Below are 22,522 nucleotides of genomic sequence, written 5' to 3'. Positions count from 1 at the left end.
AGTATTCCTTCTGGAAGGCTATCCTGTACTGCCAGGGGCATATCTACTGTAAGCCAAACAAAGAGTTTTCCTTGGGAGACATTTTTCAGGGGGGCAGTGTCACCCCCAGGCCAGTGGCATATCATCCATGGGTGCAGGGTGTTCACTGAATACCGGCCTCCGACATACACTGCACACATGGATGATACTGTCAGGCACTACAGCTGCAGCAGGGGTTAAGTGTCCCCTCATACAGATTCCTGTCTGCTGGCCTTGCCCCCTTCCCACACCGGTCCTGTCCCCTCCTGCTCCTCCTGCACTGGCTGTACCCCTTTAGCTAAATTTAAGCTAGCCTCTTCCCAGTGACATGCTCTTTCCCTCCCTGGGGTGGCTGCATGTGATTCTGCTCTGGTGAGTAGTGCATCCCGCTCAGTGCCAAGCCAGGCTTCCCCTCTCTCCAACTTTCCCTGGGTGTCTCAGCTGTTGCAAAACGTCTTGGAGGGGGAGGGTGGGTCTGCTGTGTGTTGTAGTGCAAGGCGGTGTGAGGTTTTCAAATCCCAAATACCTCCTCTTCCCCCCTCCCCACCTTTCCACCCTAAACAATAACCCCATCTCCACCTCTCCACCTTAAACAATAAACCCCTCCCCACCTCTCCACCCTAAACAATAACCCCCTCCCCATCCAAAACAATAACCCCTCCTCTGAAGAGGTGGGATCTAAAGAGGAAGGGGTAGAGTATACAGATGAAGGGTGGGCTTTAAACAGAAAGGGGTGGGGCACGTATAGACAGGGGGGCCAACTTTAGTCTTGCCTAGGGGAGCACAAATCCAAAATACACCACTGCCTACTATTACTAAGAACAAATTAGTATTACTGTTGGAAGGATATCCTGTACTGCTACTAAGAACAAATGAGTATCCCTGTTGGAAGGATACCCTGTATTGCTACTAAAAACAAATCAGTATCCCTGATGGAAGCATTGTTTTTGATTCTATAAAACCAAATCAGTATCCCTGATGGAAGCATTGTCTTTGCTTCTATAAAAACAAATCAGTATCCCTGTTGGAAGGATTTCCTGTACTTACAGTATTTTCCTGGTGATCACACAGAAAGTGAGCAGAAATCTTCCCAATGGATTTATAAACGAGCAATAAAAAACTGGAAGATATTTCAGCTCTTCTCCACTTTGCCCAAAGCTACAAAATTCAATTAAATGATAAAATGTAGGATATAGGAACTAAAACTCATAAACATCTGCATATTGCAAATTTTTAGCTTTGTAATGAATTTTAGGAAAACACCTAGAAAGGACTATTCAACTCTATGATTGGTTAAATAAAAAGCTTTAAGAGGATCCTCTTTTTTTTATGTGTAACTTAAGACACACAGCTTTTTGCAAACTATAATTCCCATGATTCTTGGTTCACTGTATTAGGATTTCAAGCTCTGGGTCTCTTTGCCTTGATCTAATTATGTAGGACACAACAAGTGGTGCCAGGAGGGTATAAATAATTTACGAAGACAATGCACCATACTGCAGCATTCTTGAGTGTACAGAATAAACAAATGAGTCCCATAACATCTTCATTAGATAACATGCAAGGCAAAGCATAGTTTTCATTCAACGATGCCAATAAACTCAAAAGACCTTTGACTAGTTTCTGACATATTTTCATCACTGCAGTAAACTTGTAGGCAAAATAAAAATACTAACATATTTTACATTGTACAGAAGGCCATTCCAAACTCTTCATCATCACCTCTGATGTCCTCAGATGATGAGCTCAGAAAACCAGGCAGCTGCAAAGATTAATTGGCTCTTGTGGTCATTAGATCAGGCCTACCACCTCCCATCTTCTGAACCTCACTACTGCCAAATCGCTGTCATGTGTCCTGGCTTTTAATGCTAAAGAACACCTACATAATTCAGAAAGGACTTATACAAAGTTGAAGGTGGCACCAGTAGTTGCTTTGTCCAACCAAAACCTTTTCCCCCCCATGATATAGAAAGTGAGAAAACATCTGCAATACAGACAAATCTAAAAATCTGACAGGAGATCTAGTCTTCCTCTACTTTCTGAAAAATAAATATTTCATTCTGTGTTGCTTTTCAAGATTCTCCCTCACCTCCTGTCTGAGGAAACTGTTGTCAATATGACAGTAAGTGGGGGGGAAATTCCATACTGAAAACCCTGAACTGCATTACAAACAGACAGGTCCTTCCCCACTCTTTCCAAAACTAAAAGAAAAAAAGTTTATACACTTTAGGCTCACCTTGAGCCTTAAGGATATACCTCATGTTGAAGATCATTTAATTCCAAGTTCGTGAGCTGGCTAATTCTATCCAGTAAATCAGTCTTATTTGCACTTTTAGGGCAAATTGTAAATGTGTATTAGATGTATCTACCATAACATCGATGCCATGTGGTAAATAAATGTTTTTAGGCAGAACTAGATTAAAGGTACCTAAGATTAGCAATAATGGCAGCAACAAATTTGAGATGTGAAGACATTTTTAGTTTACTAAGAACCGATGAGTAAACTGAGGAGATAGAAAAATTGATTTGTCTTTTTTTAATGGCTCAAAGTAGAATTACAATGAAATCATGTGCACTAAGCTGCATTACAGGTGATTCAATACATTCGGGGAATTCAATAAAGTTCCTGTGACACTTTCCCAGACATTGTTAATGCATTGCGCCAAATTCCAAAAACTTTTGCAACTCTTTTCTTCCCATCTGCGAGTCAAGTGCTAAATTCAGCTTGTTCATATTTGAGACACTTTTCATTTTGTCGCATTGATTGCGTCAAATTCCCAAAATGAAATACCAAAAGTTTGTCTCTTGTGAAACTGGAGCTAATTGAGACTAGTTCTCTTTTGCCACACAGAGAGATTGAGGACATAATGGATCCACAAAGATGTGTACATATGTAAAGTCTGGTGAAAAAAATAAAGATTGATCAGATTGGGACTTGGTCTAGTCTACTGAGTGTCAGTGTCAGCTAGATAGTGACGTTATTTATTTAACTACTTAGTCATTTTGTTAGTATCATTTAACCATTTCAATACCGGATACTTCCAACCTCTTCTTGCCCATGCAAATTTTCAGATTTCAGCGCTGTCACGTTTTGAATGGCACTTAGTCATTCAACACGGCAGCAACCGATTTGCATATATGGGCGGTATTGAGCCCAGAATAAATAGGAAGCTGAAAGGCAGATGTCTCATTGGTCCTGACAAAGCCGAGTGAGATACGCCCATCGGCGAAACGCGTTGACGTCATAGTCAGATATGTGACTTCCGGTCATGCGCATTGGTGCCATACGTGCTGACCAACAGGGAAGCAGCCATATTTGTGTGCCACGAGCTGTGCAAGGCTGCACCAGCACCAAGGGGAGAACGGAGTTCGCCAGTCATAGGCTCGATGGTAGTGGCTGTTCCCGGGGTTATACCTGGTAATCTAGGAGGAGGAAACTTCCAGAAAGTATCACCTATGTCTCAGGTGGTGAGTGAACTGTCATACAGCTAAATGAAAAGGTGTTTATTCGCCACTCTACACATACATCAGCAGAAATATATTGATTGACTGTCCATTTGTCATCAATCTATTGCAGGATGGGGACAATATGATTTACAAATTAGGTGTGAGGCACCAATTATATATTACAAAAGACGGAGGACTCAGCAGGCTTCATACTATCATCTATATTAAGGTGGTTTATAGTCCGCACGTTGCGGTGAAGAAACCCCGTGAAGCAGGGCCCTGCCATCTTTATCATCTTCACCTCACTAAGGATTCCAACAGTGATTATTTTATGAATAATTCTGCATTTTTACATATGGGCATGTCCATTGTGAATCTATACATGTTCACCACTCATTTGTGCCTTACATAGGGGCTGCATTTATTCTATCATCCTGATTATAGGAGCATCCGTACCCTCCCTTTATATTTACAATTTTTCACCCACATTTCCTTGACAGGGTTATGGGTATTTTTCTTATTATATGGTGCCTGTTATCAGCCAATATTGCATAGCGCTGTACAGTGCATACCTGATGGTACAATTTTTTGAGACACCCCCTGCTGGTGGTGTAACCAATGTGTTGGTGCTGCAAATACACTAGACAGGTTTCTGTCATTGCTTATGCAGCACATCTATATTAAGACCGGTCTTGATGTTGTTTTTATGTGATTTTAGGTCCTTGTGTATTATCTCATACTGAGGTGATGGTGAACCAGGGTATTTACCCTATTGTCTATAACTATTGTGTAATAAAGCATCATTTTTGGGAATCATTCTGAGTATCGAACTCTGTCCATGATGTAACCACTTTTCTGTGAATTCTTTTTCACAGGTACACAAATTTACCGTGTTCTACACCACTTTCTTACTGCCTCTGAGACACTTTTGTTATTTCTGTCTGTTCCAGTCTTTCTGAATGCCAGGGATTGAGCCTTCAAATTTTAGAAGAAAATGGTATTGTCTGTTCAAAATTTTGACTGGCTAATGAAGAACAGGTGAAGAGCTGAATAGGTAAAAGACACACAGTGAGCGCTCTCAAAGAAACAGCAGCTGAACATCCAGGATAAACGCATATAAAAATCCTCAGTAAAACATATACATATAAAATGCAGCGCTGTAAAATTATCAAATCATGCAAATCAACACAATAATAGTCCTGAAAAGGTGCTCATTAATTCCCAGTGTCAATGGAAAGAATGCAAACTAACCAGAAGTGCATTTGAAGTACGCATGTGTGTAAGAAATCCTGGAGATTCCCCTCTCTCCCTCTGGTCAGAAAATGGATATGTGCTGAAATGGATGATGATAACGCCCTCTTGTGGAAAAGCGAAATCCTGCAGGCCAGGAAGCTCCTAGGATAGGATATTCCTCTTCAATGGAACCAAGGCTGGGATTGAAATCACTCTGTGGCTGTGAAATTGGGAGAGAGACCCCTCACAGAGAACACAGAGAGATACTCATAGTGTAGTATATTACTTCAATTTATTTAAAAAAACCAAGTAAAAAACATGTAATCAGGTAGCAAGTGAAAGTGACCCACTGACCCTCTTAAAATTAAAGGTGGCCGCCGGGCCTCCACATGGCAGCGGCGGCGTAGTGTCAACGACGTCCACAGGCTCCTCCTAAACTGGGAATTAATGAGCACCTTTTCAGGACTATTATTGTGTTGATTTGCATGATTTGATAATTTTACAGCGCTGCATTTTATATGTAAAGGTGAAGAGCTGAGGATGAGAAATTGGACTAGTTTGAAGATGTCCAGTAATTTTGAGGTGGTGTGAACACACTAGCTTGACAGTAAAGATAACCTTATAGCACATACGCTCAGAGCCCCCACACTCTATAATTTCTGTAACATTTACATGTTCTGGACATGGAGGAAAATGATGGCACTGAACTTGAGCACAATAAAGTTATCACTACCATACTTCTTCAGGATGGGAAGACTCACAGAGGTAAGTTAAAAGGCTCCAGGGATATTGTTATATTCATCATTTTATGACCAAAAGGATTAGGAATAGGACCCCCATCCTAATGACGATGCATATAAGTTATAGTAAAAAGGCATATTTGACTTGTTGGTAAAGGGTGTCACACCCCAAAGATTAGGCAGTTGTGTGTCAAACTGCTGTCAAATACAGAAATGTGCCTACTGAGTGATTTAAAAAAGAATATTTCTAAAGAAAAGAATATCTTGCATCTATTATGGCTGCTTTTCTGTTGACAAGCTGCTGCCGGAGCTAACTCTATTAAAAAATACCAGTGCCCTATTTGCAAAGACACTTGTTTTGACCAAAATACTTTACCATCCCTTTAAAGAAAAAACCCTTAAAACTCCATAAAAATAAATTGTTTATTAAAAAAACTGATTAGATATGGGCAGATTTAATTGTCATAACTTGCCACGTTGCTACATTACTTTAACTGAAAATTGTGCAGTCATGCAACGCTGCACCCAAATTAATTTTATGTCCTTTTTTTCGACAAATTGAGCTTTCTTTCGGTGGTATTTGATCGCCTGTGCATTTTTAATTTTTTGCTCTATAAGCAAAAAAAAGCCGACAATTTTGAGAAAAAAAAACAATATTTTGGACTTTTTGTTATTAAACATGTCCCGTAATAAAATTTAAAAAATAAAGTTTTGTCATAAATTTAGGCCAAAATGTATTCTGCAACATGTCTTTGCTAAAACAAAATCCCAATACGTGTAAATTAATTGGTTGACATGAAAGTTATAGTGTTTACAAATGGTGGTAGATACTGGGATTTTTTTTTCTACTAGTAATGGCGGCGATCAGCAACTTTTAGCGGGACTGCGGTAGACATTCTGACACTGGGTTGAACTAACTAACTTGGCCGACAACCCCAGTGACACCAATACAGTGATCAGTGCTAAAAAAAAAGCACTGACACTGTACTAATGACACTGGGCAGGAAGGGGTTAATGTGAGGGACGATCAAAGGGTTAACTATGTGCTGAGAGTGTTTTACTAGGGGGAGGGGGTGTGTGCTTTACTGTAAGCACACTGATCGGGCAGTGCGCTCAAGCTGACAGGGAGGAAGACCATTTGTAAACAAAAAATCTTCCTCCCTGTGGGTGATTGTCAGTAATCACCGGGCGTCAGTGGGTAATTATTGGCCTGAACCCGGTGATTGACATCTGCGGCCGCAAATGGCGGTGCGGGTAGGGCACACATGCACCCCCTACCCGAAAATGCAATATCACATATATATAGGTGATTTTGCGCACATGTGCCGCCCTGTAGCAGTATATCTGCTATAGGGTGGTCTTTAAGCGGTTAGGCAAACAAAAAAGCAAAACAAAACATAAATTACAACTTTAGAATGATTGTAAAACTTTATGACTATGGCCTAGAACACCTCTGAGGAGTTAGCTGATTGTGAGAAAGGATGAACTGAATATACTTGGGTTCAATTCAAGCAGGGTTCGGCGAACATTAGATAAGTTTGGATGCTAAATTCAAACGCCATTGAAATAAATGGAAGCCAAATCTTTAAAAACATTAACAATTTTCTTGGCTATTAGGCTATGGATTGCCAAACAAATAGCATGGTGGGTTAGACACTGACCTTAGGGAATATGTACTGATGCAATTTTTTTTTTTAATTCAGTTCATCTGGGAGCAATGATTTTAAAATGTTTTAAGTGAAACATTACCAATGTCCCATTTAACCACTTGCACTCCAGGAGGTTTTACCCCCTTCATGACCAGGGCATTTTTTGGTATTCAGCACAACGCTACATTAACTGGAAATTGTGTGGTCATGCAACACTACCCAAATTAACTTTCTATAATTTTTTTTCACACAGAGCTTTCTTTTGGTGGTATTAGATCACCGCTGAGTTTTTTATTTTCTGATACAAACAAAAAAAGAGGAAAATTCTGAAAAAAAACAAGTTATTTTCTACTTTCTGTTATTAAATATATCAATGAAAACAATTCAAAAATCCAATTTCTTTACAAATTTACTCCAAAATGTATTCTGTTACATGTTTTTGGTAAAAAAAAATCCCAATAAACATATATTAATTGATTTGTGTGGAAGTTAAAAAATGATCAGTCCCAATGTACTGACTACTTATCTAATCTCTTGAGGCCCTAAAATGCCAGAATAGTACAGATACCCCCCAAATCACCCCTTTTTGGAAAATAGACAGTCTGAGGTATCTAGTAAGAGGCATGACAAGCTTTTTGAAGCCTGTTGTCACAATTTTTTGGAAAATGGAAACAAATGTTTTTTTTTCCTTTTTTTACACATACCGTCACCAGTGCAGTAGAGCATCATCATTTGCTTTGTGTGATGGTGATCGGGGATAAACACTGATGACAGTATGTCATTTTTACAGATTTTTTTTTACATCCTGTCATTAGAGTAGCTCAGTGTCACCATAGTGTACTATTTTTGGGGTGATCAGTTTTTTTTTTGCACTGTTATTGCTTAGACAATGATGATCACTGTATAAGCAATAGTTTTAGTGGTCATGAATGGGTTTCCTATATATGAACAGCTTGTTTATGATTGTGATCTGTGAATGGCTACAGCTAATCGCATGGTTCAGGTAGCCAGGTACCATGTGATTGCTGTGGGCCAATCAAAGATCACAACAGTAAGCAAGCTGTTCATGAATGGAAAGCCCACTGGAGTGCATTGAAAAAAAGCATAAAAAACTCAATGGAATGCATCCAAATTGCATCACAAATGCACATGCAGAAATGTATCCTGACTGCATTTCTGTGATGTGAACTGTAACATTTTCAAATAAAAAACTTTGCTTAAATGCCAGAAAATTACAGCTACCCTTAAGGGTCTGGTAAGTATTTTAGGGGACCTTTGAGGCAGTTCCAATGCTATTTTTAACCAAATAAAAAACCAAGCAGTGAAATGTAATTCATCACTAATTTAAAATTTGTTGTTTTCTTTGTAAATGTCACTTTTGCAGTAGTACATCCTACAGAAAGAATGACAAACAGAAAACCCTTCATATTTTTAAGGAGGAACCGTATGCAAAACAACAAAAAAGTGTGTGCCTTCAAAATCCATACATTCAGACCTATAATTCGAGCATGCTGGGAAATTACTTGCAAAGTGGGCAATCACCTGGAAAAAAAACTTGTCCCCACAACCCTGGCTCGGGGGTTATGGGGTTCTGTGGATAGGAGGCTTATTGGTAATGTCTTCTTCAACAATAAGGGATAACCCAGATACCATTTCCCCATGTGATTGTGTAAGGAGTATTTAGTACCCCTACTTATTCACAGGAAAAAAGTGAACAGTAAGTAAAAACACTCAGTTTTTACCAAAAATGTCCCGCAATGTATATCAATTGTCATTCACATCATCCAGTGATGTAGATTATCATCAGTTACAATGTATGACATTTGCTGAAAGAACACAATGACAGGCACTCACCAAATGACAGCTCCCTGAGGGGCAAGGATAGTAGTGACTTCATTGCCCCAAATATGGTCACATGATAATATTTAGACATTGATGTCACGCCCTACCCCTATCCCCTTGCTTTTACGGTCAGGGATTCCTGAACATGTAAGCAAATAGGACCATGTGATGTCAGTGGGTGGTAAGGATGTGGCAGGTGCAGGCAACCACTGCTTTCTTAGAAACCATTAACATCAGGAAGTTGTCATTTTTGTCCATGCCAAACACCCTATATGGGGTAAATGTTTACACCTAACTGGCCTCAGCTTATCCCTGTGAGTAGTTTGCTCATTATAATCAAAAGACACTAACCTGCCTCTAGAACGTTTAAGGACCTTATAGAAATTGCAAAGCATATGTCTCAATAAACACTCTAACAATATGTACTGTATGCAAGCTGTGCTCTTAATGAAAAGCTTTTATTTACATACAAATATTAAAATGCCATGATTTACACATACCATAAGATCTTGCAATGCAAACACTACCATTACACCAACCTTCATAAAGAAATTGTAAAGGATATTTTTTTAATTAAAATAATAAACATGGTATACTTACCTTCTCTGTGCAATGGTCCTCTTTCGGGGCCCAATGCCGGTGCTCTTGACTCTTTTCTGTGTGCCACCATTGGAAGCAGCTTCCAATGGTGGCACAACTGCAGGCTGACTCCCTAGCTGGGCTGTGTATGTCCTTTGCAACACACAGTGTGGCTCGGCTCTGCCCCCCACTCCCTCCTCACAGGATTTGATTGTCAGCAGCAGGTTATAATGGCTCCCACTGCTGTCTGTGAGCCTATGAGGAAAGAAAGAGAGAGACCAGTGCTTCTGCAGATGGGCACAGTGGTGGATTTAGATAAGTATATAGCGAGGTGATACAACTAGTGGGATATTTTTTACTTTAATGCAGGGAATATATTAAAGTGATTCTAAAGCCTAAAGGTTTACCTTCATGTATGCTAAGACCAGTACTAAGAATCTCATACAAAAGCAGAGAGTCAGATGACTTTAGGACTGATACTTCTGATCATGGAGCAAGACAATCTGAAGCTTCTCCTGGGGAAGGGACACTTTTGACTATGATGTGTACATGACTAGACCCAGATACTCCAAATGATAAGCCAGTTCCAGCAAGGTTTTTATGATCCACCCACATTTCTGCAATGTGTGGACAATCAGGGATATATTGCCTGAAAAAGCTCTCATTGGCTCATTCCTTAACACAAAATCATCTAAGTATCCTATAATGGGGATGCTGCAAGAGTGCAACAGAGCTAACACTTGAGCCAGCAACTTGACGAACACCCAAGGTAGTGTAAATGGCAGGGTCCTGTAGAAAATCTCACAAAACCTTGGTGCACTGGAAAGATAGAAAATTTTATGGTTTTGAGATCAACTTAAGAGAAAAGATATTTTCTAGAAATTCACAGGTTAGTCTTTATACAGCAGAACTGAAGGACGAATGATCCTCCTAAAACACTAGCAAAAACTTAGGCATGCGTAGTGAAGGGGTTAATTGCTGGGTTGGCCTACAGTTGGTTTGCTCCTGTAGGTGGCAATATGAGGCTGAAAAGATCATGAAAAAGGTTTAAACCATATGAATAAAAGCTGATCATTGTAAGCACCCCTGGCAGTGTTACATGGTTTGTCCCAGCCACTTAATTACAACTGTTGCTGGACATCTAGGTCTGTGAAAAGAGGAAGTGAAAAATAGGGAATCTACTGACAGGATCAACAGGTAATAAAGCTATTTGTTTGGGGAGGGGGGTTCTATTTACAGTATTTTGCGTATATTATTTTGCACATGCAGTAGATCCTCTCTAACTGTTTAAAATCAGATAATTTAAAAAGGATGCAGTCGTAGAAAGTCTTTCCAAGGATAATCTTTCAAATACACATTAAATTACTATGCTATTTTTAACACAGACAGGTGTGAAGGGTGAAAAAACGATATAAAAGTGGCATAAAACACACACACAATGTAGAAGGAGCTGTTTGTGTTAAACACAAATATGCATTATAATGAAAAATAGCATTATATCTTAAGAAAAATAAATCTTCAATGCAAATTTGCCACTGTGTTTCCACAGCAACAGATACATACTTTAGAGACATGGATGTGTCAGGTGCCCACCCCAAGCATTCCTTAGTCAAGGCTTTCAATTACTCATTGACAAAACATTCACAAAGAAATGTTTTAGTGTTGACAGGTACAAAGACTGCAGTGGCATTGGGTTTACTGAAAATAAAAACCAAAACGTAGACCTGAAGAAAATGTGTCATCAATATTTCAAGTACCTACATATACAAACTGGCAGTAAACACAAAACTGTGAAGGAGGAGGGAGGGGAATCAACTCTCCACACTAATGCTTTTACCACTTTGTAATGGAGATGTGCAAAGCACGTGCTCAAGGTCTGGTGCCACCAGTGGGGTCACTACAGTTGGTGTCACCTGGTGCTGTAAAACATAGTGTCACCCCCCCCCCCAACACCATACTGAATGTTATATACACTGGTCTGTATACAATGTACAGTACAGTTTCAGAGTACAGATTAGTCTGTATATAATATATAGTATGTACAGACCAGTCTGTACCATAATACCATACTGTACATTATATACAGACCGGTCTGTACCCTGATGACACCAAACTGTACATTATATACAGACCAGTCTGTACCCTGACACTGTACTGTACATTATATACAGGCCGGTCTGTACCCTGACACTGTACTGTACATTATATACAGACCGGTCTGTACCCTGATGACACCAAACTGTACATTATATACAGACCAGTCTGTACCCTGACACTGTACTGTACATTAAATACAAACCAGTCTGTACCCTGATGATACCAAACTGTACATTATATACAGACCGGTCTGTACACTGACACTATACTCTACATTATATACAGACCAGTCTGTACCCTGACACTGTACTGTACATTATATACAGACCAGTCTGTACCCTGACACTGTACTGTACACTATATACAGACCAGTCTGTACCCTGACACTGTACATTATATACAAACCAGTCTGTACCCTAACACTGTACTGCACATTATATACAGACCAGTCTGTACCCTAACACTGTACTGTACATTATATACAAACCAGTCTGTACCCTGACACTGTACTGTACATTATATACAGACCAGTCTGTACCCTGACACTGTACTGTACATTAAATACAAACCAGTCTGTACCCTGATGACACCAAACTGTACATTATATACAGACCAGTCTGTACCCTGACACTATACTCTACATTATATAAAGGCCGGTCTGTACCCTGACACTATACTCTACATTATATACAGGCCAGTCTGTACCCTGACACTGTACTGTACATTATATACAGACCAGTCTGTACCCTGATGGCACCATACTATACATTACAAACTAGTCTGTATCCTGACACTGTACTGTACATTATATACAGACCGGTCTGTACCCTGACACTGTACTGTACATTATATACAGACTGGTGTGTACCCTGACACTGTATACAGACCGGTCTGTACCCTGATGACACCATACTGTACATTATATACAACCCAGTTTGTACCCTGGCACTGTACATTATATACAGACCAGTCTGTACCCTGATGACACCATACTGTACATTATATACAAACCAGTCTGTACCCTAACACTGTACTGTACATTATATACAAACCAGTCTGTACCCTGACCCTGTACTGTACATTATATACAGACCAGTCTGTACCCTGAGACTGTACTGTACATTATATACAGACCAGTCTGTACCCTGACACTGTACTGTACATTATATACACTGGTCTGTATATATTGTAAAGCAGGGCTTAAAATTTCAAGTCCTGAGCTACTAGCCAGGCCTTTAGAGTTACTTGCTTCACCCAACCCCTACCATCCCTGCTACACCCCTAATTCACCCCTAAACACGCCCTTGTAAATTATTTAATGAAATGACACTGTTAAATGTTACCCACATTACATCAGGGTCCCCAGAGTCCCCCCCCCCCCATTACATCAGGGCCTCCAATGTCCCCCTAAACACTCCATTATACTTATACCATGCACCGCATACAACTCTATTAAGCATATCCTACCTACTATCCAACCCAGCAGTACCTCAATGCCCCATACTCTACCATCCATAATAACCACATAATCCTGAACCTGACCAAACCACCCATACATGTAGGTTTACATACAGACACATGTACATACACACACACACAAACAGAGACACCTGTACACACACACACACACACACACAGACATGTACATACACACACACACACATACACACAAAGAAACATGTACACACACGCACAGAGACACATGTACACACATACAGACACATGTATACACACGCAGACACGTACAGACACACATACACGTGCATACACACAGACACATGTACATACACAGAAATACACACGCACAGACACATGTACATATGCACAGACACATGTACATACACACAGACACATGTACATACACACAGACACATGTACATACATACACAGACACATTTACACACACACAGACAGATGTATACACACATACATGTACATACACACAGACACATGTACATACATACACAGACACATGTACGTACATGCATGCACACATGTACACACACACACACACACACACATGTACATACACGCAGACACATGTGCAGATACACACATGTACATACACACAGACACAAGTACATACATACACAGACACACACCCACATATACATGTACATACAAATACACACACACATACAAATACACACACACACACACACACACACACACACACACACACAGCCAGCCCTATAAAAAGTTGCAGTACTTCATTATTCACTCACAGAGCCGGGTACTGCACTCTAGGGGGAGACAGAGCACAGCACACACTCCTTCCTTTGCTTTCACTGCGCTCAGCTATTGAGCAGTCTGACGGCTCCCAGTGTGAGTGACAGATCCGAGCCTGCTCAGCAAGACGGCCCTGGGGACACACTCGCCCCACCATAATTTCCACTCGCCATTGGCGAGCAGGCGAGTTCAAATTTCAAGACCTGTTGTACAGTATGGTGTTATCAGGGTGCAAACTGGTCTGTATATAATGAGAAGAGACATATCGGACAAAGAAAGGGGAAAAAAGAGTTGGTGGAGGGAGAGGGAGGCAAAAGATAGAGAAAGTGAGGTGAGAGAGAGAGAGAAGAAAGAGATAGAGTACAGGAGAAAAAGAAAAGGGGGGGAAGAGAGGGGAGGAAATGCCGGGAAGAGAGGGGAGAAAGAGAGAAAAGAGAGAGGAGGGGGAGAGTGAAAAAAGGGGGGGGGAAATATAATGGGAGAAGGACAGAGAGGATGGACAAAAAATGGGGGCAAATGAGGGGAGTGAGGAGGGTGAGAAAAAGGAAGAAAAAAAAGACAGAACAAAAGGGAGAGACTGTGAGGGGACCGGGGGGGGGGGAGAGATAGAGAGGAGAAAAAGAGAAAGATTGGAGAAAGATAGAGGGGCAGAAAAAATTGAGGCTAAAGAAAGGGGGCTAAAGTGGGGAGACAGGAAGGTGAAAGGGAGGAAGAGAGGGAGGAGAGTGTGAGGAGAAAGAAGAAGGGAAGGTGGAGAGAGAAAGGGGGATAAACGGAGGGGGGGATTAAGAGAGGGGGGGGAGAGAGAGAGGGGTGGGGAGAATGGAGGGAGAAAGAGAGGGAGAGGAAATTTGAGACTCGGGGAAGAAAGAGGGAAAAGGGATGAGAGAGGGAGGAGAGAGAGAGAGAGTGGAGAAAAAGAGGGGTGAAAGGAAAAGAGGAGAGTGTGTGCGTGGGGGGGGGGGGTGAGAAGGGGAGAGTGAAAGGAGAGAGGGAGGGAGAAGGGGGGAAGAGGGGGCAGAGCAAAAGGTGGTTATGGGGGTGACAGGGGGCTTGTTCTGTGTCCCAAAGACTCACTCACCAATTGTGCCTCCCTCCTCTCAGACTGGTTCCCACTGGGCAGCTTAGGCAGCTATAGCAGCCATTGTTTCAGATCTCCTGCTCAGCTGCTCACAGAACCCCTTTCACAGCACACTGCAGGCATTGCATACAGGTGTAAGCCGTGTACCGGGGTGGGATCCCCAGGATACAGTGAAGTCACGAATGAGGAAAGCAACCCCAACAGCAGCTTTTGCCACAACAGAATTTTACTTAGATGTGGCATATAAACACAACCACAAATGCTGAGAACATACAATAAATTTACATACACCCAGCCCAAAGGCTGAGACCCTTGTGCTGCACAGCACGGTGCCTCCTGATGGATGAAGGCAGAAGGTGTAGTAATTTACCTACTGGCGGGCACAACTAAGCTGCCACACCTTACCCGTTATTACCCTAAAGAGCAGGAATCAGTGAATGGGTATACGGTATGGGCTAGCCTGCGGTGCAGCACAACAGCTTACAATCTTACACAAATCTACAGTATTCCCCCTCCCATAACTGGTGCTGTAGCACGTGCCTGAGTATTCCTTCTGAGCAAAACGCCAGTCTGGCTTGAGTTTGTGGGATGTTATCAGCTCTCCAATGTGAAATGTCACTTTAAGTTATGGAGCCCTTCCAATGATCAGTAATGACACTTGTGGCCTGACTCAAACAGAGACCCTAACTAACTAACTATAGACGTGGACTCAGTCTCTAGGAGCCAACACTGAAATGAGGTGCGTGCACGATCTTACCGACCCGGGTCTGCTTTACATCCACTGGTGACTCTGAACAGAACAAATGTCTCTCCAACAAGCATGCAGTATATTTATGTTGCTTTGTTCCTCTTCTCTCATCAGAATTCTTGGCAGCAATCTTCCTTTCTCTGAACAGGATCAGGGTCTTGGACATGATCAGCTTCACTTAGCTGCAGCTCTGGTTACTGATGGATGTTCTCACACCTGGACGCCATCAGATTCTCTGTTCACACGGCTCCTGCATTCACCATCGTCTAAACATGGCTGCTGTCTCTCTCCTTCCTGTTCTGTAAACTCTGTGTGAAAACCCCACCTCTTCATGAATATAGAAATATCTATGCAGTCTGAGGCTGTGTTAGGAAAACAGTGGCATCTTGTGGCTAAACCGCAGAATGTCATTCCCAAACATTTAATTTACTCCACACAATAATTTACTGCACACAAACAGTGTTCAAACAATGAGAGCTGTTTCCCCATCTCACACAGGGGGTTGGAGTGTGGGTGGGGTTGGGCGGACACAAATGGGAGGCGAAGTGGGGGATTGGATAGGTGGTAGAGTGAGGGAGGGACTGGGAGAGTAGTAGTGACAGAAAGGGATACTTAGCACTCGCAGCCCGACTCCCGAGGAAGTTAAAGTGGAGTTCCAGTGAAAAAATAAATAAATAAAAGTTAGCAGCTACATAAACTGTAGCTGCTGACTTTTTGCCACTTGCCCTCCTGAGGATTTACCTCCCTTCCTGACCAGGCCATTTTTGCATTACGGCGCTGTATTACTTTAATTGACAAGTCATGCAAAGCTGCACCCACATGAAATTTACGTCCTTTTTTCCCATGAATTGAGCTTTCTTTCGATGGTAATTTATCGCCTGTGTTTTTTTTTTGAGCTATAAAAAATAAAATAAGACAATTTTGAGAAGAAAACAATATTTTGGACTTTTTGCTATTAAACATGTCCAGTAAAAAAATGCAAACAATCAAATTTAGTCAAAAATTTAGGCCAAAATGTATTCTGCTACATGTCTTTGCTAAAAAAAAAATCCCAATACGTGTAAATTAATTGGTTTACGTGAAAGTCATAGTGTTTACAAATGGCGATATAGATACTGGAGGTTTTTTTTTCTAGTAATGGCGGCAATCAGCGACTTATAGCGGGACTGCGGTGGACATTCTGACACTGGGGGGAACTGACTTGGTGTCACTGACATCCCTAGTGACACAAACACAGTGATCAGTGCTAAAAAAAAAAGCACTGACACTGTACTAATGGCACTGGGCAGGAAGGGGTTAACATATGCATCGATCAAAGGGTTAACTGTGCGAAGGGAGTGTTTTACTGGGGGATGTGGGGGGATGTGTTTCACTGTAATCACACTGCTCTGGATGACTGTACATAGCACAGCCATCCAGAGCAGTGTGCCCGAGCTGACAGGGAGGAGGACTGTTTGTAAACAAAACGGTCCTCCTCCCTATTGGAGATGCTTGGTAATCACTGAGTGCCAATGAGTAATCACGAGCCAGAACCCGTTGATTGACAGCCGTGGCCGTGAATGGCAGCGCGGGAAGGGCGAGCGTGTGGCTTGCGTGCGCCCTACCCGGAAATGCAAAGTCATGTATATATACATGGTTTTGCGCACCCCTGCCTCCCTTTAGCAGTATATCTGCTATAGGGCAGCAGGAAAGTGGTTAATAAATGGACACTTTCCTGTCTCTCGACCTCACTGTGTCAGTTTCCCACCACAGCCAGTTTCACCAGCCACCCTGTGTTCCCGACGCCAGCATCTTCAGTGTGGGCACCCTGCTGTGACAGCTTGCGGCTTCACAGCCAGGTGCTCACTGCGCATGCCCAAGTATTTGTGAATGGTTCTATAGTTTTCTGGGACCTGTCACGTGTCCCAGAAGACTACGGGGAGGGAAGGGGGAGGACAACTTCCGCTTCCAATCGCCTAGGCAATCACAGCGGAGGTGGGAGCAGGTGCCTGTCAATTTCAGGTACCTGCCCCCCCCCGTGCTCCCCAAAGGTGCCAATCCTTAACCGGGAGTGGGGGACTGATCCTTAAAGCGGAACTTCCCCTTTTGGGTGGAGCGCCGCTTTAACTTTCCTGGTCTCAGACAGAATCCTGCTATCTGCCCTTAAAAATGAATGAAGCCGTTGGAGCAAGACAGAGCAGAGATACGGAACCTGCTGCGTTTGTCACCTGCACCTCTGATAAGCTATAAAAAGTAGTAGAGAACAAAAGAAAAGAGCGCACCAACCTTGCGCATTACCTCAGTAAACAGTTCATGAATTTATTGATAAATTATACTCACAAGAGTAGCAGTAAAAAAGGCATATAACATCCACAACCAACACAGGGTTAAAAGACACGTGTGAGTTCCATCCGGAAGGGAGATAAACTCTTGGTCAAACTGGCACGTTTCGAAGGGGGGTCCCTTCTTCCTCAGAGCTTAAAAGGTCTGCAAATGAGGACCTGGATTACTGATAAAAATATTCTATTTTAGTTCAGTTCCTATTCACAGGAGGCATTCTGCCACTATGTGTCAGTGTTTCTCTCTTTTTTTTTTCTGCAAAATTGACAGAAACACATCATATAGTGGCAGAATGCTTCCTGTGCATAGGAACTGAACTAAAATAGAATATTTTTTATCAGTAATCCAGGTTCGCATTTGTAGACCTTTTAAGCTCTGAGGAAGAAGGGACCCCCTTTCGAAACACGTCAGTTTGACCAAGAGTTTATCTCCTTTCTGGATGGAACTCGCACGTGTCTTTTAACCCTGTGTTGGTTGTGGATGTTATATACCTTTTTTACTGCTACTCTTGTGAGTATAATTTATCAATAAATTCATGAACGGTTTACTGAGGTAATGTACTAGGTTGGTGCGCTCTTTTCTTTTGTTCTGTACTACAGTCTATATCAAGCGTCCCCAGCTTCATGTTAGAGCTGCACAACCTTTGATCAGTATTGGATGAACATTACCATTTTATTGGATTGACCTTCCTCTGATCTGAGCCCCGGAGCGCAGGAGGTGGTGGATGTGTATCGACTGTAAGCTATAAAAAGTGTCAAGGCTCCTACCTCCTCTGGGGCCCCAGTAGCAGGCAGCGCACACTTATGGTAATGCAGCTCTGGTGCCACCCCTCTGGTGAGTGTCACCCGGGGGTGGTCCCCACACCCATAGCAATGCCACTGGGTACCACCATACTTGCTGAATGTTACCATGGAAGCTCTACGAGGTTAGGTTATGAGAAAGTTAGTTGTAAGAGCAACTAGTGTTCTGAGAAAGGACAAGCATTAGAGAAAAAGATATGGAAAGAAAACAAAGTGAGTTGTCAGATTCTTGCTTCTGTAGCTTGCTCTGTTACCTATGTAGAACATCACTGCAGGGGACATATATCTTCCCCAAAAGCTCCAATGGCATTGTGCAGATGATATGTCCACTTTACCGGTCTGAGCTGAAAGCATATCTTCAACTCCTCTCCTGCCTCCTCTGCCTTGCTTATAAAAACTGTTTGTTTTTAAGAAAGTACATACCTGATTTGTTTTTTTCAATCTTTGCCCAGGTGAGGTCTCCCAGGGAGCCCCTGCAGTATTTCTGTACATGCACAAGATCCCACAAACTGCCTCCTCGGATATCTTCATCACACATTCTACGAGGCAGTATGAGGGATCTTGCATGTCAGGGATATTAAGTGCGATCAATATGTAAATGTAAAATTTGGATAGGTAGGGTGTTTAATGGGATGAAAGATGAGGCTAAAGTATAGTTGTAAAGTCCCCTACAACTATCCTGCATGTGCCATCCTCATCAGAGCTAGCAATAAAAGCCATACCTCAAATGCAGACACACTTCCCCACTGCTAAGAGTTCCCTGACATCAGTATTCCTGATATGTGCCTGCTGTACCATGTATGCAAAACTTTCCTGTTCTCTTTGTATTGCTTCTTGTGTGTGAAATCCCTGGTGCTCTTTCCAAACCCTCTGTTTTCCTAGTAAAAATTGACCATACTAGCTATGAGAGCACAGCAGGGTCAGTTCTCTAGCGGTGCTGGAACTCAGACTGCTCTCCTCCAATGATCAGACTTCTGCTGATAGACCCCTTGCACAGCCATTCACTGGGAAGCTCAGTGTGTTGCTGCTTCTCCGCCTCCCAGCTCTCTGTTCTCAGCTGCATAAGGAACTTAGAGGTAATGTGATCACTTATAAAAAAGAGGGAAAAAAAAGGTATTTATAATATATTTTATATCTATGCACAAATGTTTTGTTTTAATTTCTACTTTAAACTGAAAGGGGAAAGGGTTGTTTTACATGGCGAGGGTTTACAATCCATTTAGGAAAGAGTGCAGTGTGTTGCAAGGAGTAAGCTGTCCCAGGCTGCCCTTCCATTATTTGGCACATAGGTAGGTGCTACTCACAATTTTCTTTGATTCAGTTACCATGTGAACTGGCTTAGTGTATAATAAAAATCATGTACTGCTTCTCCCAGCCTTATATGAATGGCACTGCAGTAAATGATGTGTCTGGCATTTGCAGTTATGTTACTTGGAGCAATAGATACACATCTCACTAGTGGTTGGGCCAGAAAGACAAAGCAAAAAAAAAGGAATTGTGAAAATGAATAAATAAGTATATTTAATATACTGTATATGACAACATAAACAAAAGACAGATATTTTATGTGCTTGAGCTTTAAACTCTCCTTTTGAATTAAAGAATACGTAAACTCAACATTTCATATTTTTGATATGTGCCTTCTGTACCATGTACTTGTATGAAAAAGTATCTTGTGCTCTCTGTACTGCTTTCTTCTTTTGAAGTCCCTGGTGTTCCTGCCAGACCCTCTGCTTTCCTATTATAAACGGACCACACCAGGCAGGAAAACACACTGTGGTCAGATGTCTAGCTGTGCTGGGAATATAGCCTGCCCTCTAATGATCAGACTTGTCCTGACAGCGCCCCCCCCTCCCCACACACACAGCCTTTCAGCCTGCTCTCTTCTAATGATCAGACTTGTCCTAGACCCCCCCCCCCACACACACACACACACAAACAAACATACAGATTTTCATTTGTAAGATCAGTGTAATGCTGTTTCCCCTCCCCCAGCTCCTTATGCAGCTGAGAACGGAGGGCAAGCAATCACTTATAAAAAAGTGGGAAAAGGGTATTTATAATGGTTTTTAATATCTATCCACATGTTTTGCTTCATTTCTATTTTAAATTGTATGGGCTGTTTTAGAAGGCAAGGGTTTACAATCACTTAAAAAATTCCCTACACAATCCATTTACTATCCAATCAGTTGGTTCTTGCACCACAGAGTTGTTGGTAAACATGAAGAGGATTATACAATAGGATTGCAACATGTGTGACCATCCCACAATCCAATGCATGCCCTTAAGCAGCCAATATGGTAGTATCAACGTTAAATTGTGGGAGGGTGGAGAGGAGGAGGGACACATTCTTGTAAGAATTTCTACCCATTTTTAAATGCAATTTATTATATTCATTGGTGACCCTGATGAAGTTACCTGTGACGAAATGCGTAGGGTGGAGCCATGCTCACACGCTACTGCTCATACGCGAACAGCTGGGGGCTATTTTGGAAATGGAAAAATTTGGATTTTTTTGCTAATCAATGCCTAATGATGTTTGCTTACATGTGAGTGCAACCATACTTTAAATAAATGTTGTAATTATGGATTATACTATGTGGAGCGTTCTTTCTTTGCATGTTTTCCACTACGAGTCCAAGCCTCATCCTGAATGGTTTAGCTACCCTAATTAAGGTCCATTGTTTGGAAGATCCTTATCTGCTGTTTTGTTGATCTGGAGAAGGATTCCAGTGACTGGCTTTCTGGATTGTTTAACAAAGCGCGATTGACCACTCTTAACAGGGGGTCATGCCTTTCTGGTAAGCCTTCTGTAGTAGTGGTCGGTGACAGGACAACTGTCCTTGGTTTTCTTTTGTTTCATCACAGTTTCTGAGAGGTTTCTTTTATATTTGGATGGACTATTTTTTGACACATTTTTCACTGTTTTCTTATGATTATTTGTAACTTTTTAAGCGCTGTACTTGTATGTATTTATTATATTCATTGTATGACCTTATTGATATGTTATGGGCATTAAAAAAATCTTCTACATTAAAAGACATACCGTATTATTTGGATGATAGTTTAGATGTAATCCACTGTCACACAGGGGGGATGATGTACCACTGCTTTGGTCACTAGGCGCACCTGTTAAAAAATATGAATATTAATTTATTATTTTAATTTCTGCTCTTTTGTTTGCCTTTCAATTTAAAAGTCACATTATTCGCTTATTTAAAAAAGCCCAAATCATACATTTTTTTTTTTTTCAAATAAAAGAGTGAAAATGTTTTACATTCTAAAGGAGTCTTCTTGACTGTTTCCATCAAGCAGTTTGTAAGTTTAACTTTTATAATGCAATGTGGAAAAATAGCGAATCTCTATTTTCATTCACTGAAATCAGCCAGTACAAAGTGCATTCTGATTGGCTGCTGAGGGTTAGCTCAGAATTAACATTTAAAGTGGGTCAATATCTAAAAGTATTTTTTTCCAAGAGACACTACAGAATGTGAGGGAAATTTCCTGATAGGCAGTGGTCACTATAATATGTGCTCCACTGGAATATACTGTATACCCTCCAAAAAATGTTGGATTCCCCATCACTTTTTATTCTGGTGACAATGTCATGGAGATGTAGATAGAAATAAAAATTTGGCACCTTTTCCATACTCTATGTAACACAACCTTTAAAAATGTTTTGGCTAGATATATACTGTAAGGATTATCACTCTTCATTGAACGATGATATGTTTTATTTG

General features: G+C 41.4%; 1 protein-coding gene across 1 annotated transcript in view; it reads right to left on the bottom strand.

Moving 5' to 3' along the window:
* SNTG1 (syntrophin gamma 1) overlaps nucleotides 1-22,522 on the bottom strand; it is a 709,360-nt gene that overhangs the window by 111,441 nt on the left and 575,397 nt on the right. The window contains exon 12 of the mRNA XM_089678410.1: nucleotides 21,829-21,911. Within this exon, the coding sequence (XP_089534536.1) occupies nucleotides 21,829-21,911 (83 nt within the window). The remainder of the gene's footprint in view (nucleotides 1-21,828; nucleotides 21,912-22,522) is intronic.

This window comes from Staurois parvus, unplaced genomic scaffold (assembly GCF_062004578.1).
Source record: "Staurois parvus isolate SC_StPar_1 unplaced genomic scaffold, SC_StPar_1.0 ptg000205l, whole genome shotgun sequence".
Lineage (NCBI taxonomy): Eukaryota > Metazoa > Chordata > Amphibia > Anura > Ranidae > Staurois > Staurois parvus.
The sequence above is the reverse complement of the archived record's forward strand: the minus strand, read 5'-3'. Positions and strand labels throughout refer to the sequence as shown.